This window comes from Xiphophorus maculatus, chromosome 10 (assembly GCF_002775205.1).
Source record: "Xiphophorus maculatus strain JP 163 A chromosome 10, X_maculatus-5.0-male, whole genome shotgun sequence".
In the NCBI taxonomy this organism is placed as follows: domain Eukaryota; kingdom Metazoa; phylum Chordata; class Actinopteri; order Cyprinodontiformes; family Poeciliidae; genus Xiphophorus; species Xiphophorus maculatus.
The window spans coordinates 24,061,316-24,076,757 of record NC_036452.1 but is presented as its reverse complement, the minus strand read 5'-3'; the positions used below and the strand labels follow the sequence as shown (position 1 = coordinate 24,076,757).

Below are 15,442 nucleotides of genomic sequence, written 5' to 3'. Positions count from 1 at the left end.
CTCACAGATCATCTCAGTGGAATTCACAAAACCTCCAGGTCTAACTCGTTAGGGCAGTTCTGCGAGTTTAATTTTATAGAAAAAGTGCTACAAAAGTAGCCATCAGGTGCCTCTGATGGATTACTTATCATCAGGCACCACTTCCTGGTCTTTATCTAAAAACGTAGATGATTCCAACCTGAACAGGTGTTTTGTTTTTAATAGGGGTTTAAAATGTCCCCCACTAAGAGCGGTGAGGTGGCTGTAGTTTTCTTCTGTCTTTTTCTCATTGTTAACTGTAAGTTTCCCACTCTGGATCACATCCAACCAAAGGCTAGCGACGAGGAGCAGGCGCGAGCGGTGTCCGGGCTGCTGAGGCGGCTGCTGGGGAACAGATCCACGGAGTTCATAGTGTCAGTCAACAGGAGCCTCTCCAATGACAGCCTGGATGTTTGTGAGCTCAGATCAGCTAAAAACAATAAGATTGTGGCGACAGGCAGCACCGGAGTGGCCCTGGCTTCTGGGATCTATAACTATCTGAAATATTTTTGTAATTGCCATGTTTCCTGGTCGGGGAACCAGCTAGCAGTCCCAAGTCCTCTGCCGCAGCTGACAGGCGTGCTGCGCATCAACACCCCTCACAGGTCAGTGACCCCGAACAGTTCCAAAATAACTGCTGCGTGTTGCTGGTTTTAAGTTTGGGGCATGCAGTGTGCACCAATTAGGACTACTTTTTCTTCACAATGATTTGTTTTTAATAGTTGAAATTGTAATATTTCAACAATATTTTCCACTGACTTTCTTTTTATGGTATAATATAGGAATCTGTCTGGGTGTTGTTTTTTTTGTTTGTTTTTTGTACGACACTGTTTCACCAATAAAATGTCAGGAGAACAGCCTCAGGGACTTCAGTGTGACATCTGTGGTGCCACATTTGTAAGAAAAGGAAGTAGGTTTTTTGGGGGGGTTGCACCCATGGAAAATTTGTTAAATCCTCTCTGCCAATGTCAAGCAGCGTTTAGTTGAGACCATGTCATGGCGGCGCCTCCCTCACTGGAAAAACGAGGCTTGTCATCAGAAGCAATGTCAATGCAGAGAAACATCAGGATAACGTTGTGCACGAGTGGCAGCTTAATTCTTTGGGACCAACCTTTATGCTACATTATATCAATGCTCCCCTCTCAAACCTCTAGAGTTTGATATCTAAGGACTGAATGGCCTGACCTCAGCAACACTGAACCCTTAAGGATCATCTTGTGAGACCCATTTGTGCCGGAGCGCCCAGCCACAGCCTCGCCTCAGACAAATGGCTGAGGAGTGTTTGGCATTAGCAGAGAGGATTTGGCAGGTTTTCTGGGTGTAGCTCAGTGAGCTCTGCTTCTTAACCAAAACAACAGTGTTGTATAGTAACGAAGTAAAAATACTTCACTACTTTACTTAAGTATATTTTGGAGTACTTCATACTTTCCTGGAGTATGAAAATGTTTGATGACTTTCACTTTTACTTCACTATATTTCCGAACTTAATTGCGTACTTTTACTCCGATACATTTTCAATGTGTGGTTTAGTTACTCGTTACAAACACGCGAGAGAGAGAAACAAATTGTTTTGACCCCACCTACTGATTAGCAAGTAGCAAGCAGGCTACCGAACAAAGTCGTAGCCTGCTTGCCTGGGCTTGATCATCACCTCCAATAGGATACACCTGTTTCACTTCTCCCATTGTTGGGGAAATCAGAAGTCAGAACACCTTACACCGGACGGGTGGGGTGGCCCCCGAACAGAGAAGAGTGCTGCCCACTGACGCGGCTCAGGGATTACGTGACACGCAGCGCCGTGCCCTACAATGCACTGTAAGCTATGTAATGTGTTTTGAGGCAATTGACCAAAATCCCGGACAATTTTTAAATTCCCCCCGGACATCTTTTTAGGTCTGAAAAGTAGGACATGTCCGGGAAAAAGAGGACGTCTGGTCACCCTAGTTCAACGGGGGACAGAAGCCATAGCGATAGCAATTTAGACTAAATTTAACGAATATAGGAAAGGCATGCAAGTTCAAAACCACAAACCATTAACATGTGCTACTCTTTAAAACTGGAACAATTTATTAGCAGGTTTCATTTTGCCTGCACTTGGTTGGGTACATTATTTTAAGTTTATTTGACAAGTTTACCAAAATATAAGAAATGTCATTCAAACTTGCCTTGTTTTACTTTTTACTTGTACTTTTCATTACATTACTTGAGTACATCCATTTTTACAGTAATTTCCATACTTAAGTACAAGAAGTTTCAGATACTTTAAGACTTTAACTCAAGTAACATTTCAGTCAGTGACTTCGACTTTTACCAAAGTCGTATTTTGGAGAGGTACTTGTACTTTTACTTGACTCTGAGATTTCAGTACTTTATACAACACTGCAAAACAATACATTTTCCGAACAAATATAGCAATCAAAGTGAAATAAACAGAATTCGTTTAATCCCAAGAAAACAACTGGACCCTAGTTAAAGAATGAGGATGCATAGTAAAGGCTTTTCCAGAGGAACAGAGTACTGAGCATGGTTAAAGTGAGCAAATTAAAGTGACTTGACTGACTGATGGTTTACCTTGTTCCTTTTGTCTGGTTGTAATCAATCATTTTTATTATTGATTATCAAAATCAATAATGAAAATCAGGGACTGTATGAAAGCAAAATCTTGGTTTTGGTTAGTGGCTCTATGAAGGCCTGACTCTGTAGCATTAATCAGTTTTTCTTTAATTGATAGCAGGTGTGAGCCTATATTTTTTCGTTGCTGAAAAATTATATAAAAGCTGTTTCAACAATTATTAGATTAAGTGTTGCACTTGTATGCAATATCAATGCAACTTCCCTCACCCCGGCCCTTTCTCTCTCTTTTTTTTGCTTTTCATTTGATTTGTGCAGGATAAATGTCACATGAAGGTTGAAAAAGTTTTGAACTGATTTATCGAGACCTAATTAAAACAACAACAACAAAAATTCCCAACAAGGTGTGTAAACTTTTGAGAACCAGTATCGGTGGTTTTGTAAAACAAACACTTTTAAGGGAAGTAAATTACATCCTGATCTTGTGATGTTTTTAAATTAGTCACCTGACTCGTACCTGGGTTAGTCATGGGATGTCGGTCAGGCCCGAGGCAGTTCAGTTATGAGAACGATTGATTGATTTATTTTATTAGACGACCTCTCTGTGTATGAAAGATCTGATATAAGTTAATCTCCGTGATTTTGTATGTGTGCATATCTACGGTATGTTCTGCTTATTATTATCTGTAGTGTTTGTTACTCAGTAAATTACCTCCCATTGCCACTAGTAAGAAACACTCTGCACGACTAAATTGTATTCATTAAAATTCCGTTCTCTATTTCACAGAATTTCCACTGCTTTTTATTGTTTGTTTTATAACTTTATACTCTAGCATATGATATTCCAAATTTTGCATATTCCATCCCATTACTATTGTTATTGTTTCCTGCTGTGAAATAATTACTCTACCTGATTACTGAGAAGTGTTCAAAACACAAACGGTATAAATTGCCTTCTAAAAGATGCAGCCAAATAATGCTGATCTCTGAAAAAAAAATCGGAATTCCCATTTCTGTTTTTTTTTTGTTTTTTTTTTCTTGTCATATGACAGATTGATCACGTGAAACCACTTTGCAAAACAGTTTTCATCTTATTGGGTGGGAGATATGAGCGCGTCAGCATCTTATACTCTGATTGGCCAACATGCTTTCTGTCAATTACAGTTTCCTGGTTGCCAGCAAATAAAGAAATTCAGTTGTTTTTAAACTTCTTCCACAGTGCCTTCTTGGGAATGCGGGTTTAAAATGTCGTCTACAAAGGCCTTATATGTGGCTCTGATTGTCGTCTGTTTTTTTCTAACTGTAAGCTGTAAGTTTTCCACTCTGGACCATATCAAACCCAAAGCTAGCGACAAGGAGCAGGCGCGAGCGGTGTCCGGGCTGCTGAGGCGGCTGCTGGGGAACAGATCCACGGAGTTCATAGTGTCAGTCAACAGGAGCCTCTCCAATGACAGCCTGGATGTTTGTGAGCTCAGATCAGCTAAAAACAATAAGATTGTGGCGACAGGCAGCACCGGAGTGGCCCTGGCTTCTGGGATCTATAACTATCTGAAATATTTTTGTAATTGCCATGTTTCCTGGTCGGGGAACCAGCTAGCAGTCCCAAGTCCTCTGCCGCAGCTGACAGGCGTGCTGCGCATCAACACCCCTCACAGGTCAGTGACCCGAATCGTGTCCCCAGTTCAGCACTGTTCCAGTGGAAATGATTAGCCTCTGATAGACCAGAGGCCCAGGAAATATTTGCAGGCGATTTAAATTATTTTGCTGATGAAGATGCGACTCCATGAGATGTGAGTTTGTACTCTCTAAAATGAGTAACATTTCTTCCGCGATATTGATTTTTTTTTTGTTTCACTTTTGATCTGTTGAACCAAATAACCTATAGGTGTTTTATGACTCTTTAACAATATTTTTCTCATCTTTCCTATACAAGTTTGAGATTTCTTCTCTGCCTATGTGTATGAGTACCAGTTTATGCAGCCTATATACTAGGAGCTTTATTACAATATGATATATCAATTTGTTTGGATGATTATATGTTTCTCGTTATATCATATTCTGTCATGACACGAGTACGATTCAGTTCAGCTATTGATTTGATGCCATATCATAGGCCCCTCTTACAATTATTTACATATCAGTTTACAAAAACTACTCAAATATGATTTGACCAGTTTATGTCTTGGTTATTACAGGCATCAGGCATTTAAATGAACAGGCTATTTTCTTAATTAATTAAACAGAAAAAGATCACCTGTTCAAAGTAGTCTCGCATTTTTTATGGTTAAATACATTTTTAATCAGTTAACTTGAGTAGTGTCTGTCTTTAGAGATACTTTGCCACAAAGTATGTCTGATAAAAAGCAGCTGCATGAGACGGCAACCACAGAAGTTCATATTTACAGGAAGGTGCTTTCACAGTCTCAGTAAGTTCATATTTTATGAAGGGAAGTGCTGGTGAAATGGTTGAAGGTTTACATGAGCTGCCTAAACATAATTTTTAAAAGGCTGCCTTTAGCAGCTTCCCTTATGCAAAAACTCGTTTTGTGCATGAGTTTTATGATTGGATAGGAAGGATGCATGGATATATGACTGAGTGTTGTCACATTATTTTTTATTTGCTACAAGGGTAAAATGTAAGCATTTGCTCTGTGGTTAAATCCTTTTTGGACCACTTCCTATTACACGCATCAGCTCACTATAGTTATGACAGAAGTAGAGCCCAACTACAGTTGGCTCTAAAAGTTATGGCAAGTAAGTTTCACTTGGGTTTTCCCAGGGTTCTATCTTATATTTAATGTGTTTGGTTAAACCAAACATGTTGGTTAGCTTTAACCAGTGTGTTTGGTTAAAGCTAATGTTGTCTTTCAAAGTGACCGGAAGAAGCCTGAATCTTCTCCCACCTTCACTTCTGAAGTACACCCAATGTGTCCTTCAGAATTTCTTTCCTGTTCATTAAATAAAAGAGCAAACAAGGTGAATTAGCAGCACTTATCAATGACAGATAGTGTAATCGATGTGAAGTATTGTCCCTGGGACCTGGATATTGAGCCTTTTTTAGCAGTATGTTTTCTGCCATATTACTTATCCAAAGTGCTCATCAGTGTTTTTTCTGGCTACAGTGTACATTCTGTGGTTGTTGACACTCCAGATAATCTGATCATATCAGTGGTTGCTAAAGTACAACACCCCAATGCGTACGTAGCAATATCTGGAGATTTTAATCATGTATCCGTTATTCAGATGCTCTACCAGAGGAAACAACACATTGTATTTGTTTTATGTAAAGAGTGCATACATCCCTAAAGAAAGACTTCCTCTGCTCAGAATATTAGTCTAATGTTAATCCAGAGGCAATCTGTAATGAAGAAAACTGTGAGAAGATGATCACAGAAGGCTGAAGTTGTTTTTTGAGGGATGCTGTTCCAGCCACATGTAGAGGATGGTCATTGCTGAGCATTTGACTGAATGAACAAACTTCTGAGTGAACAACATCATTCCCAATGGAGCAGTAAGATTCTTCCACAATTACAAACAGCTTAGTTCAGGCTTTGCATGGTGGGGAAATAATTAGACTGAATGTGAACACTAACACTATGTGTTGATTGTAGATTTCAGGAGAAACGGGGTTAGCTTGAACACTGATCTGACCCTGTAGTTTAACCAAATCTGATGGAGATGCAGGAGAATGACCTTTTAAACCTCCTGTTAATTCAGGAAAGCCCTCTAGTTTGGTTGAAATAAACCAATTTCTCAAGACTGAGTGGGTCTGAATTTCTCCGCAGCGCTGACAAAGACTCATTGTCAGTTATACAAGCAATCGATGGCAGCCGGTTCTGCAAAGGATGGCAAATCAGTTATCAAGTTTATGGAACATCTACTTATGTACAATGAGCCAAGTTGGCTTGGATTGATTTTTTTTTTTATGTTAATAAAAATAATCACTTATAATTTGCATTACATTGCTATATTTAATCATTTTATCATTGACTAATCTTATAACTTGTTTGATTATCTAAAACACTGTTGACAAAAAAGCAAAAGAAATTTTTTTTTGTTCTGTTTTTCACCTTCAGTTTCCAGTTCCGTGTATTCGGTGAAGCTCCTCTGGTTCAGATCATTAAAAAAAAAGTTAAGTAAATAAATTTTATTTGGTTGTGTCCAGATTCCGGTATTACCAGAACGTCTGCACCGTCAGTTACTCCTTTGTGTGGTGGGACTGGCCAAGATGGGAGAAGGAGATCGACTGGATGGCTCTGAATGGAATCAATCTGCCTCTGGCTTTCACTGGCCAAGAAGCTCTGTGGCAAGAGGTGAGAGACAGTTTTTTTTTTTATCTCTGAGTTTAAGAAAAAAAAATCTACGGTAATTATTCATTAAGCAACAAGTGTGTCTTCTTAATAATCTATTGAAATGACGAATCAGTGAACAAAGCTACTGCTTAAGTTGTGACAAAAATGAGATTTGAACATGTGAGGCAGAAAAATCAGTGAGAGCTGAGTTATGATTGAATGAACTAGTTACAGTAACCTCATTAAACTGGGGACTCTCTGTACTGACACACACATTTTCTAAAGGCTTTTTTGCTGTTTTTGTGCCGTGTGGAGGAAAAAAATACACATCTTCAAAATGCTTGTCAAAGTGGAGATGTTTTCAAAACTCAGTTTTGGTGTATCCGTGTAGACTTGGACTTGCAGTCTGCATGAATGCATCCAGATTTTAAGACTTAAAGTCTGCATGTAGGAGTAGAACTGCCCACTGTCAGTTCCTACTCTACAAACCAGACCAGCAGCACACCAACCTGTACCGTACCGTTCAGAAGAAACAAGACATTGGACGGGTGGAAACCTAAACTTCTGGATTCTTCTATACTGAACAGAAATTCTTTAAACATAATTTAGAATTCATAAAACCTTTATTGTATGTGTTAAAACACAGTCAGTGTTCCCTCCATGAACACACTGCTTTATGTCACTGACTCCCATTCAAAATGTATTTCTTGTAACCCTACCACTGCATTTCTGGAAAGAAAGAACAGATTACCCTTACATGTTTAAGATTAAATCCAACAAATTGGTGTACACTTCTTTGTTTCTTTCAGGTTTGTCTATGAAGCTTTTCAACTTATTAAGGAAACTAACATTACTTTTAAAACAGTACAAAAGAACCCACTTCTCTATAAGCTATTTATTCACCCACTTGGACAGATCATTAATACATTTTTGAAACTTTTATGCAGATGATATTTAGCAGTACTGCTCCTTTTAACATTCTGAGACTGTCAGGTGGTCAATTGCTTCACGTCCTGAAAAAAGTATGGTCTGGCTGAAAAAACAATTCAACTGACCCCTGAGAAGTCAGACCATGGTCAATAACAGTTTTAACATCTGACAACATATAGATAAAAGTTTGTCTCAAAACAGAAACTTGAAGTTTTTGCTCTTACTTCCTCTCTTTTTCTGATGTGTCTCACACCAACAGTGGAACGATCTTCCATGGTTTTTATGATGCCTCAAGAGTCTGGACTGATTTAAGAAGCAGCTGAAGACTCAAATTCAAACATGCTTTAACCTTAAGATCTTTTATATATTATTAAATATTTCCTTTAATTCTTGTATCCTTAATTTTTTTTGGGGGGGGCATTTTAATTATGTTTTAACTTAACATTTTAAATGTTTATGTCTGCCGCACTTTGTGATTTTTGCTGGTGAAAAATCCTTTATAGGTAAACTTAAATAATTTTACTATGTGGCTGAGCAGATTCAGTACAGAACATGTAGTACTTACAGCAGGAAGAGAAAACTTGCTGATGGAAGTTGTTGCTTGGTCTTATTTGGGCAGCTGCAGTTGTGATGACCTCCTGAACCTGTTTGCCCTTTGCCCTTCAGGTGTACCGAGCTCTTGGATTGAACGAGTCGGAGCTGGAAGAGTTCTTCTCTGGACCGGCGTTTCTTGCCTGGAACCGGATGGCTAACATGGACAAGTTTGGTGGGCCTCTGCCTCAGTCCTGGCATGTGAACCAACTGTACCTCCAAGTATTCATTACTCTTTGAATGTCAACACACTTTAACACTTAATGTTTACAATCACAGTGACTGTCTGATAATACAACCAGTGAGTGAGGCTGTATGAATGTGTTTGAATGTAGAGCAGCAGTTTTGACACACAGACAAGATCATACTGTCTGTAAGTCTGGTTGTTACGTCTTGATTGCACCGATCAACAGGTTACCCTGTTACATTCAGATTAGGATCATCACTTCCTGATGTGATTCACAAGCTGCTATACAAAGGGGAATTATTTGGTTATTTATTTATTTACTAAAACTTTTTAACAACATATTTTGTGAAATCCTGCTGCATCGCTTCATTATCCATATGCTCCTCTAGTGAGGCTGATGCTTCTCTTTAAAGGGGCAGTCTTATGGCAAGTCCACTTTTTTGAGCTTTGCATCATGTTATGATTTTATTCCCTCATCAAAAACATTCCTGCGGTGTTGCTTTGATTCTTTCATACATGTTTGAGAAATCGTTTCATCTCCATGGCAACCATTCAGCTGTGCAAAACAAGTCTGGGTGGAAAGTGCAGCTCTTCCACCTCACAGAGCAGCCCTCCTCCACGACTTCCCCACTCAGCTCCTTCAGACTAGCTATCAGCAGTTAGCAAACACCTGGTGGAACTGTGCATCTCCTGAGCTCATTATGGGAACGGTGAATAATTGTTAAAGGGTTAATAGAGGAGCCATGTTGTGATGACTTCCTGAAAGCAGAGTTTCAGAATGAGCAGGAGGTTTTAAAGAGACACAGGCCCAATTTCAAGGGGTTAAATTTCAAAGTCAAATTTCTTTTGTCATGTTTGATATATACATTTGATATATAGCATTGATATAACAACTGATGGTAAAATAGTTACTTGAAATAATAGTTACTTGATAAAATGGCACTATTTTTCTGCAAAACACATAATACTGTCCCTTACCATACCATACCAATTTTATTTATGAAGCACTTTATACACCGACAGAACCAAAGTGCTATACACAATCATAAAATACAATGCAATTGTAAAATAGAAAAGATCGAATATAAAATGCATATTAATATACAGACACAATAAAATAAAGTGTAAAAGATTGTGCCAAAAGAAAAAAGATGGGTCTTAAAAAGGGACTTGAAAACAGCAAGTGAAGAGTCTTAATGCCCAAAGGAAGATCATTCCATAGCTTGGGAGCTGCCACAGAAAAAGCAGAAAAAGCACGGCCCCCTCTGTCTTTGGTACACTTTGTCTTTGGTACCTTCAGAAGCAGCTGATCAGCTGACCTGAGGGAGCAGGAGGTGTGTAAGAATGTAATGGCTCAGACAGATAGGGAGGGGCAAGGCCATTAAGAGCTTTAAAAACAAATAAAAGGATTTTAAAATTAATCCTAAAATGTACTGGCAACCAGTGTAAGGAAGCTAAAATAGGGGAAATATGGTCAAATGTTAAAAAACGTGCAGCAGCATTTTGTACCCTCTGAAGCTGGAAAATATATAAATCATTGACTCCTGTATAAAGTGCATTACAGTAATCAGCCATGTGGTCACAAATACATGGATCACTGTTTCGAAGTGAAGTGAAGTTTCCTTAAGTGACTAACCACCTCCTGCAATGACTGCAAGGTCACACATTCAAAGCTGTGAATGAAACAGCAGAACAAGCACAACGACTGAAGGGTCATAAGCAGAGGGGACGATCTGGGCTCTAATAGAAGCGACTTTCTCATCAAAAATGTGTAAAAAGCTTTCACATACAGTAGGTGAAGTCTCCATAAAACCACTATGTGGATCATTTAGAACAGAGTTAATCATTTTAAATAAGATAGCGGGATTGTGACTGTTTGATACAATCAGACCCGACAGGTGCCTTCTTGGGTCCCTTTACCAAAATGCTTTTAATTTAAGGCTTTTTAAACCTTTAAACCTCCGCCTGTGTAATTTTAAAAAGTAAGCTCCACATGTATCATGGTTAGGGAGAAGAAGTTGACCTGTTGGTTCCAAGCTTGACTTCTGGACTCGCCTTGTGTCTGGACATGCATGTTGTGTCGGTCGCAGGACTTCTGTGTTCATCAATATTCCCACAAAGTTGGCAAAGTATGAAACAATCCGACTGTGAGACAAACACAGCAGACAACCAGACAATCACCTAAAGTGAAATATCTTTTGCTCCTCACTCGTGGAAAAAAAAAAAATGTTGCTTATTGGCACCACAAGGTGGCGCCTTTATTTCAAATTTCTTAGGTTAAAAAAAGTTTACCTGTACTTCACAAACAAAAGGTAATTCTGCATGAAAACATGCTAACCCAGGTCAGGTGAGTTCAGGTTTGATTGAGGTTTCATTGTATACATGGTGGCCTTCCGTTTACTAGAGATGTCCCACTAAGTCTAGTTGTAGAGATACTATGTTGTGATTGGCTGAGGTCATGATTGGTTTAATTAACAAGTAGGAAACTTTTTAACATCACAGTTTTCATGGCAAGTACATTTTTTGAGTAACTGAATCCTCATCACATTTCCTTCTTCCTGCAGTTTAAAATCTTAGAGCGGATGAGAGCTTTTGGAATGATACCTGTGCTGCCAGCCTTCTCAGGGAACATTCCCAGAGGAATTCTCAGGTAACACATCCTTATTTTTCTCACACATTTTAGTTATTACTTTTAGTTGTGTGTGTGTTGTGTTCAAAAGTAGAGATATGTTCAATGGGAACTGATCATGAAAGTCTGTTCTTTCTTCCAAAGAATGAAGGAATGTGTCTTTCATGTATTCATTCATTGACTGATGCCTTTATACAATTGTTATTAATGATAATCCTTAATATAAATACAAAGGTGACGATCTGCTGGAGCTCAGTCATAACAGAGTCACCTGACTCTAAAACAGAGTAACAACTCTGAAACCAAACTGCCATTAAACTCTGTTTCACTCAATAATTCATTTTGTTTATAGTTTTTATGAGGTGAAGATGAACTTCCCTGTGGTCACGCTTCACAGCGCAACAAAAACTGAAAGCAGTTATATCAACCAATCAAACAAGAAGCGTGAAGTTACAATCCAGAGACTAGGATGACTTTATTTGAAAATTAACAAAAAATAGAATAGAAAATATTACCAGCTTGGCAGTTTTACAAAATAATGACTTTAATTCTTTCTGTACCCACAGAGACACATTGCACAAACAGACATGCATACACACACTCATCTCTAAAAGCTATTTAGTTTAACCAATGGGACTCACAATCATGTTTCTGGAATAATATTACACAAGTCAAAAAAAAATTGGACTCAAATCCAGGATGTTCATCAGTTTCATGCTTAGTTGTGTTCTTGCCGTTTCTCCTGTGGCGGACTCACTTTGTCCTGTGTGTCCAACTTCCTCTCTAAAGAGAGAACCTGGTTGATTCTTGGACATGATCAGTTAACCTCAACATTTTAGGGAACTGATAGCTCGCACTCACCCATGGATGCAGCCTTTATCCCAAACAGAGCAGTGGAGAAAAGGTTTTTGTTCTGCCTCAAAGGTAGAAAGGAGGTCCTGTCCCAGTGGAAGTAGATCAGAACCTGGTCTGGCTCTGTAGATAGTTCCTTCTTCTTTTTTTTTTTCATAGTTTCTTCTTTCCAGGGAATTGGGGGTGTGGCTAACTTCGAAAGAAGCAGTTCCACAATAAAGGTTGAGTTTGGAGCAGTTTGGTGAAATAGACAGCTATTCTCTGAATATCCTTGCAATGTGGGTGTCCCTGTATGCAGTATGGCGCTACGGTGGCATGAATGATAACCTGACAGCTGCATGGAAGCTCCTATTCACCAGTGTTCTGCTTCATTTTTCCTTCACCAAGTGACACAAAGCAGGCCTATCACAGTTAGCTTCCATGTTTCTGTCTGATCTTGTGTAATTGGCCTGTTGTGTCCAGGTTGTACCCGAAAGCCAATGTTACCAGGTTGGGACCGTGGGCACATTTCAACTGCAGCTTCTCATGCTCCTACATCCTGGATCCAAGGGACCCGCTTTTTCTCCAGATTGGCACCCTCTATCTGTCTGAGGTGGTAAAGCAGTTTGGCACAGACCATATCTACAACACTGACACCTTCAATGAGATGACCCCACCTTCTTCTGACCCCACCTACCTATCTGCAGTCAGCCGCTCTGTCTTTGCCTCAATGACTGCCGGTGAGTGTCTCGGTGTCTGAAACTTTGTTCTTGTGTCAAGTTTTGAATCTGACATTGATCCACAGAGGCACCATCAAACTTTTACAAAAGTTGTCCTTGTTTTGACTCCGCTCCAAATGTCTTTCCCTCCAGTTGATCCTAATGCGATCTGGTTGATGCAAGGCTGGTTGTTCTTCAGCGATCAGACGTTCTGGAAGCCGCCACAGATCCAGGCTCTACTCCACGGAGTTCCCCTGGGAAGAATGATTGTGCTGGATCTGTTTGCAGAGGCCGATCCAGTTTTCACATACACAAAGTCTTTCTATGGACAGCCCTTCATCTGGTGTATGCTGAACAACTTTGGGGGCAACAATGGATTTTTTGGCACAATTGAGAGCATCAACTCAGGGCCTTTTAAAGCCCTACACTTCCCAAACTCCACTCTGGTAGGAATAGGCATGACACCTGAGGGTATTGAGCAGAATCCTGTTATCTATGAGTTAATGAGTGAACTGGCATGGCGCAAAGAGCCAGTCAACCTTGCAAAGTGGGTGTCCCTGTATGCAGTACGGCGCTACGGTGGCATGAATGATAACCTGACAGCTGCATGGAAGCTCCTATTCACCAGTGTGTATAACTGCACCATAGCGGGGTATGTCAATCACAATCACAGCCCTCTCGTACGCAGGCCATCTTTTCGGATGAGAACAGACCTGTGGTATGATCCTGCTGACCTGTTTGAAGCCTGGAGACTCTTCATGGAAGCGGCTCCTTCTTTTATGACCAAAGAGACCTTCCAGTATGATCTAGTCGATGTGACCCGGCAGGTCCTGCAAGTTCTGACATCGTCTTTTTACCAGGATATCGCAGATGCCTTCGCCAATAAAAAAATGCCAGAGCTGCTGACTGTGGGTGGCGTGCTGGTGTATGACCTCCTGCCTGAACTCAACCGACTGTTGAGTAGCAACCAGAACTTCCTGTTAGGGACGTGGCTGGAGCGAGCCCAATCCAAGGCCCTGAACGAGAGAGAGGCACAGCTTTACGACATGAACGCCAGAAACCAAGTCACTCTGTGGGGTCCCAGCGGCGAGATCCTGGACTATGCTAACAAACAGTGGGGGGGTCTTATCGAAGACTACTACGCTCAGCGGTGGGGGTTGTTTGTCCAAATGCTGGTGGAGTGTCTGGACCGTGGACTTCCATACAAGCAGGATACCTTCAACCAGGCAGTTTTCCAGGTTGAACAGGGATTCATTTACAATGGCAGGAAGTACCCAACCAAACCTCAGGGAGACACTTATGAGATCGCCCACAGAATTTTTCTCAAGTACTACCCTCAAGCCATGAAGAGACTACAACAAATGGACAAATGGAAGAAAACTCTCCCATCTCCCCCATCCCATGACTGTCCCAGTGCATCGGCAAATAGATACTGTCCAGATATATACTGAAATAATCTGTTGGTATGATTTATTGAAATGAGCAGCTGATTGGTGTGTGTGGTTTTATTGGGAATAACTGTTAATTTACTGATCACTTTTACAAAAATACTTTTTTAAAAAGGAGCATATTAAGGCTGCAGTATGTAATGTTTATTAAAAAAAAGGTTTTTTAGCATATTTTGTAATCCTTCCCGCAGTCTTGGCACAACGCTCAGGAGGAGCGCGGCAAATGTCACGGTCAGACAGCAAGAAGGGTGACCCGTCAGACCGTCAGTTCCCCAAATCACACAAAAAAGACTTGTAAAAGTGGCTCAGTGCTGGTTGGGGCTAGTGGGAGATGATGACCCCATCTCTTATGATGACTGTTTAAGCAGGAGGCTTAAACTATTTTATTTCTGATCTCAGTGAGTGTCTCAATTTGGTCACATGATTTTCGAACTGTTAAATTTAGCAATGGGCTATGCAAATTGTGTGCCAGATTTGGAACTTTCTGACACATGCAACCATGTTTGCAGCTGCATCTGTGACCAGCCATGGCACTTTCTCTGACATGGCCCACTCTACCATTTATTGTTTTGTTTCTTGGTTCAGAATTTCAACAGTTTGCTGCTGAGGGACGTGTTCCACTCCCAACATCTATTTACACAATGTATGGTTGTCACTGTTGACATAGTGACAGGTCACAGCCAGGTAAGCCTCCATGTTGATGGATGTCCTCATGTCAGCTGTTAGGCTAACTGCAACTGCACTCTGCAGTTCTTTTTTCACCTCCTCCTTTTTCTCCTCATACCTCTGGCTATTCATGGGCTAGGGCACTGGTCCCAAAGATTTTCTTCTGGCCCCCCTATGGATTACAATAAAAGCCCCCCCAAAAAAGAAAAAAAAAATCAACTGGGCACACACACGTTGTTCAACCAGACATAAACCTATACACATATTTTGTTTTCAAACTCCACTGAAGTTTATTTCACACTTCAGGTTGCAACAAAACAAACTACAAACCATCTTTACAGTGAAACACTTTTGTGTAACTGTTTTTCTTTTCATCCATACCGCTTCCCGCACCCCCTTGCAATGGCACTGCACCCCCCTATGGGGTGCGCCCCACACTTTGGGAACCACTGGGTTAGGGTTAGGCAAATCCTACATTTCACCTAGGATAGAAATAAAAGCCATGTAAAGGAATTCAAATATTTTATGGAAAGGAATTGGAGTAATCCAAAAGAAAAATG

At 40.3% G+C, this 15,442-nt stretch overlaps 1 protein-coding gene across 2 annotated transcripts; it reads left to right on the top strand.

Annotated features, from left to right (window-relative positions):
* The first annotated feature begins 117 nt into the window (after window positions 1-117).
* Window positions 118-15,055, top strand: naglu (N-acetyl-alpha-glucosaminidase). 2 transcript variants are annotated; one of them, XM_023341415.1, is made up of 6 exons: window positions 118-623; window positions 6,755-6,902; window positions 8,478-8,624; window positions 11,154-11,239; window positions 12,533-12,789; window positions 12,922-15,055. In XM_023341415.1, exons 1-6 carry the CDS (start codon window positions 214-216, stop codon window positions 14,217-14,219), a joined length of 2,346 nt encoding a protein of 781 aa, XP_023197183.1. In that variant the 5' UTR covers window positions 118-213; the 3' UTR covers window positions 14,220-15,055. The 2 variants fall into 2 exon arrangements, with proteins under 2 accessions (XP_023197183.1, XP_023197182.1); XM_023341414.1 differs by lacking the exon at window positions 118-623 and adding an exon at window positions 3,744-4,244.
* The last annotated feature ends 387 nt before the right edge of the window (window positions 15,056-15,442 follow it).

Excerpts from the sequence above, each read along its gene's own strand:
- naglu (XM_023341415.1), top strand. The coding sequence starts at position 214 with ATGTCCCCCACTAAGAGCGGTGAGGTGGCTGTAGTTTTCTTCTGTCTT. Across the intron at positions 6,903-8,477 it reads AAGAAGCTCTGTGGCAAGAG|GTGTACCGAGCTCTTGGATT; the intron begins GTGAGAGACAGT and ends TTTGCCCTTCAG. Across the intron at positions 11,240-12,532 it reads ATTCCCAGAGGAATTCTCAG|GTTGTACCCGAAAGCCAATG; the intron begins GTAACACATCCT and ends TGTTGTGTCCAG.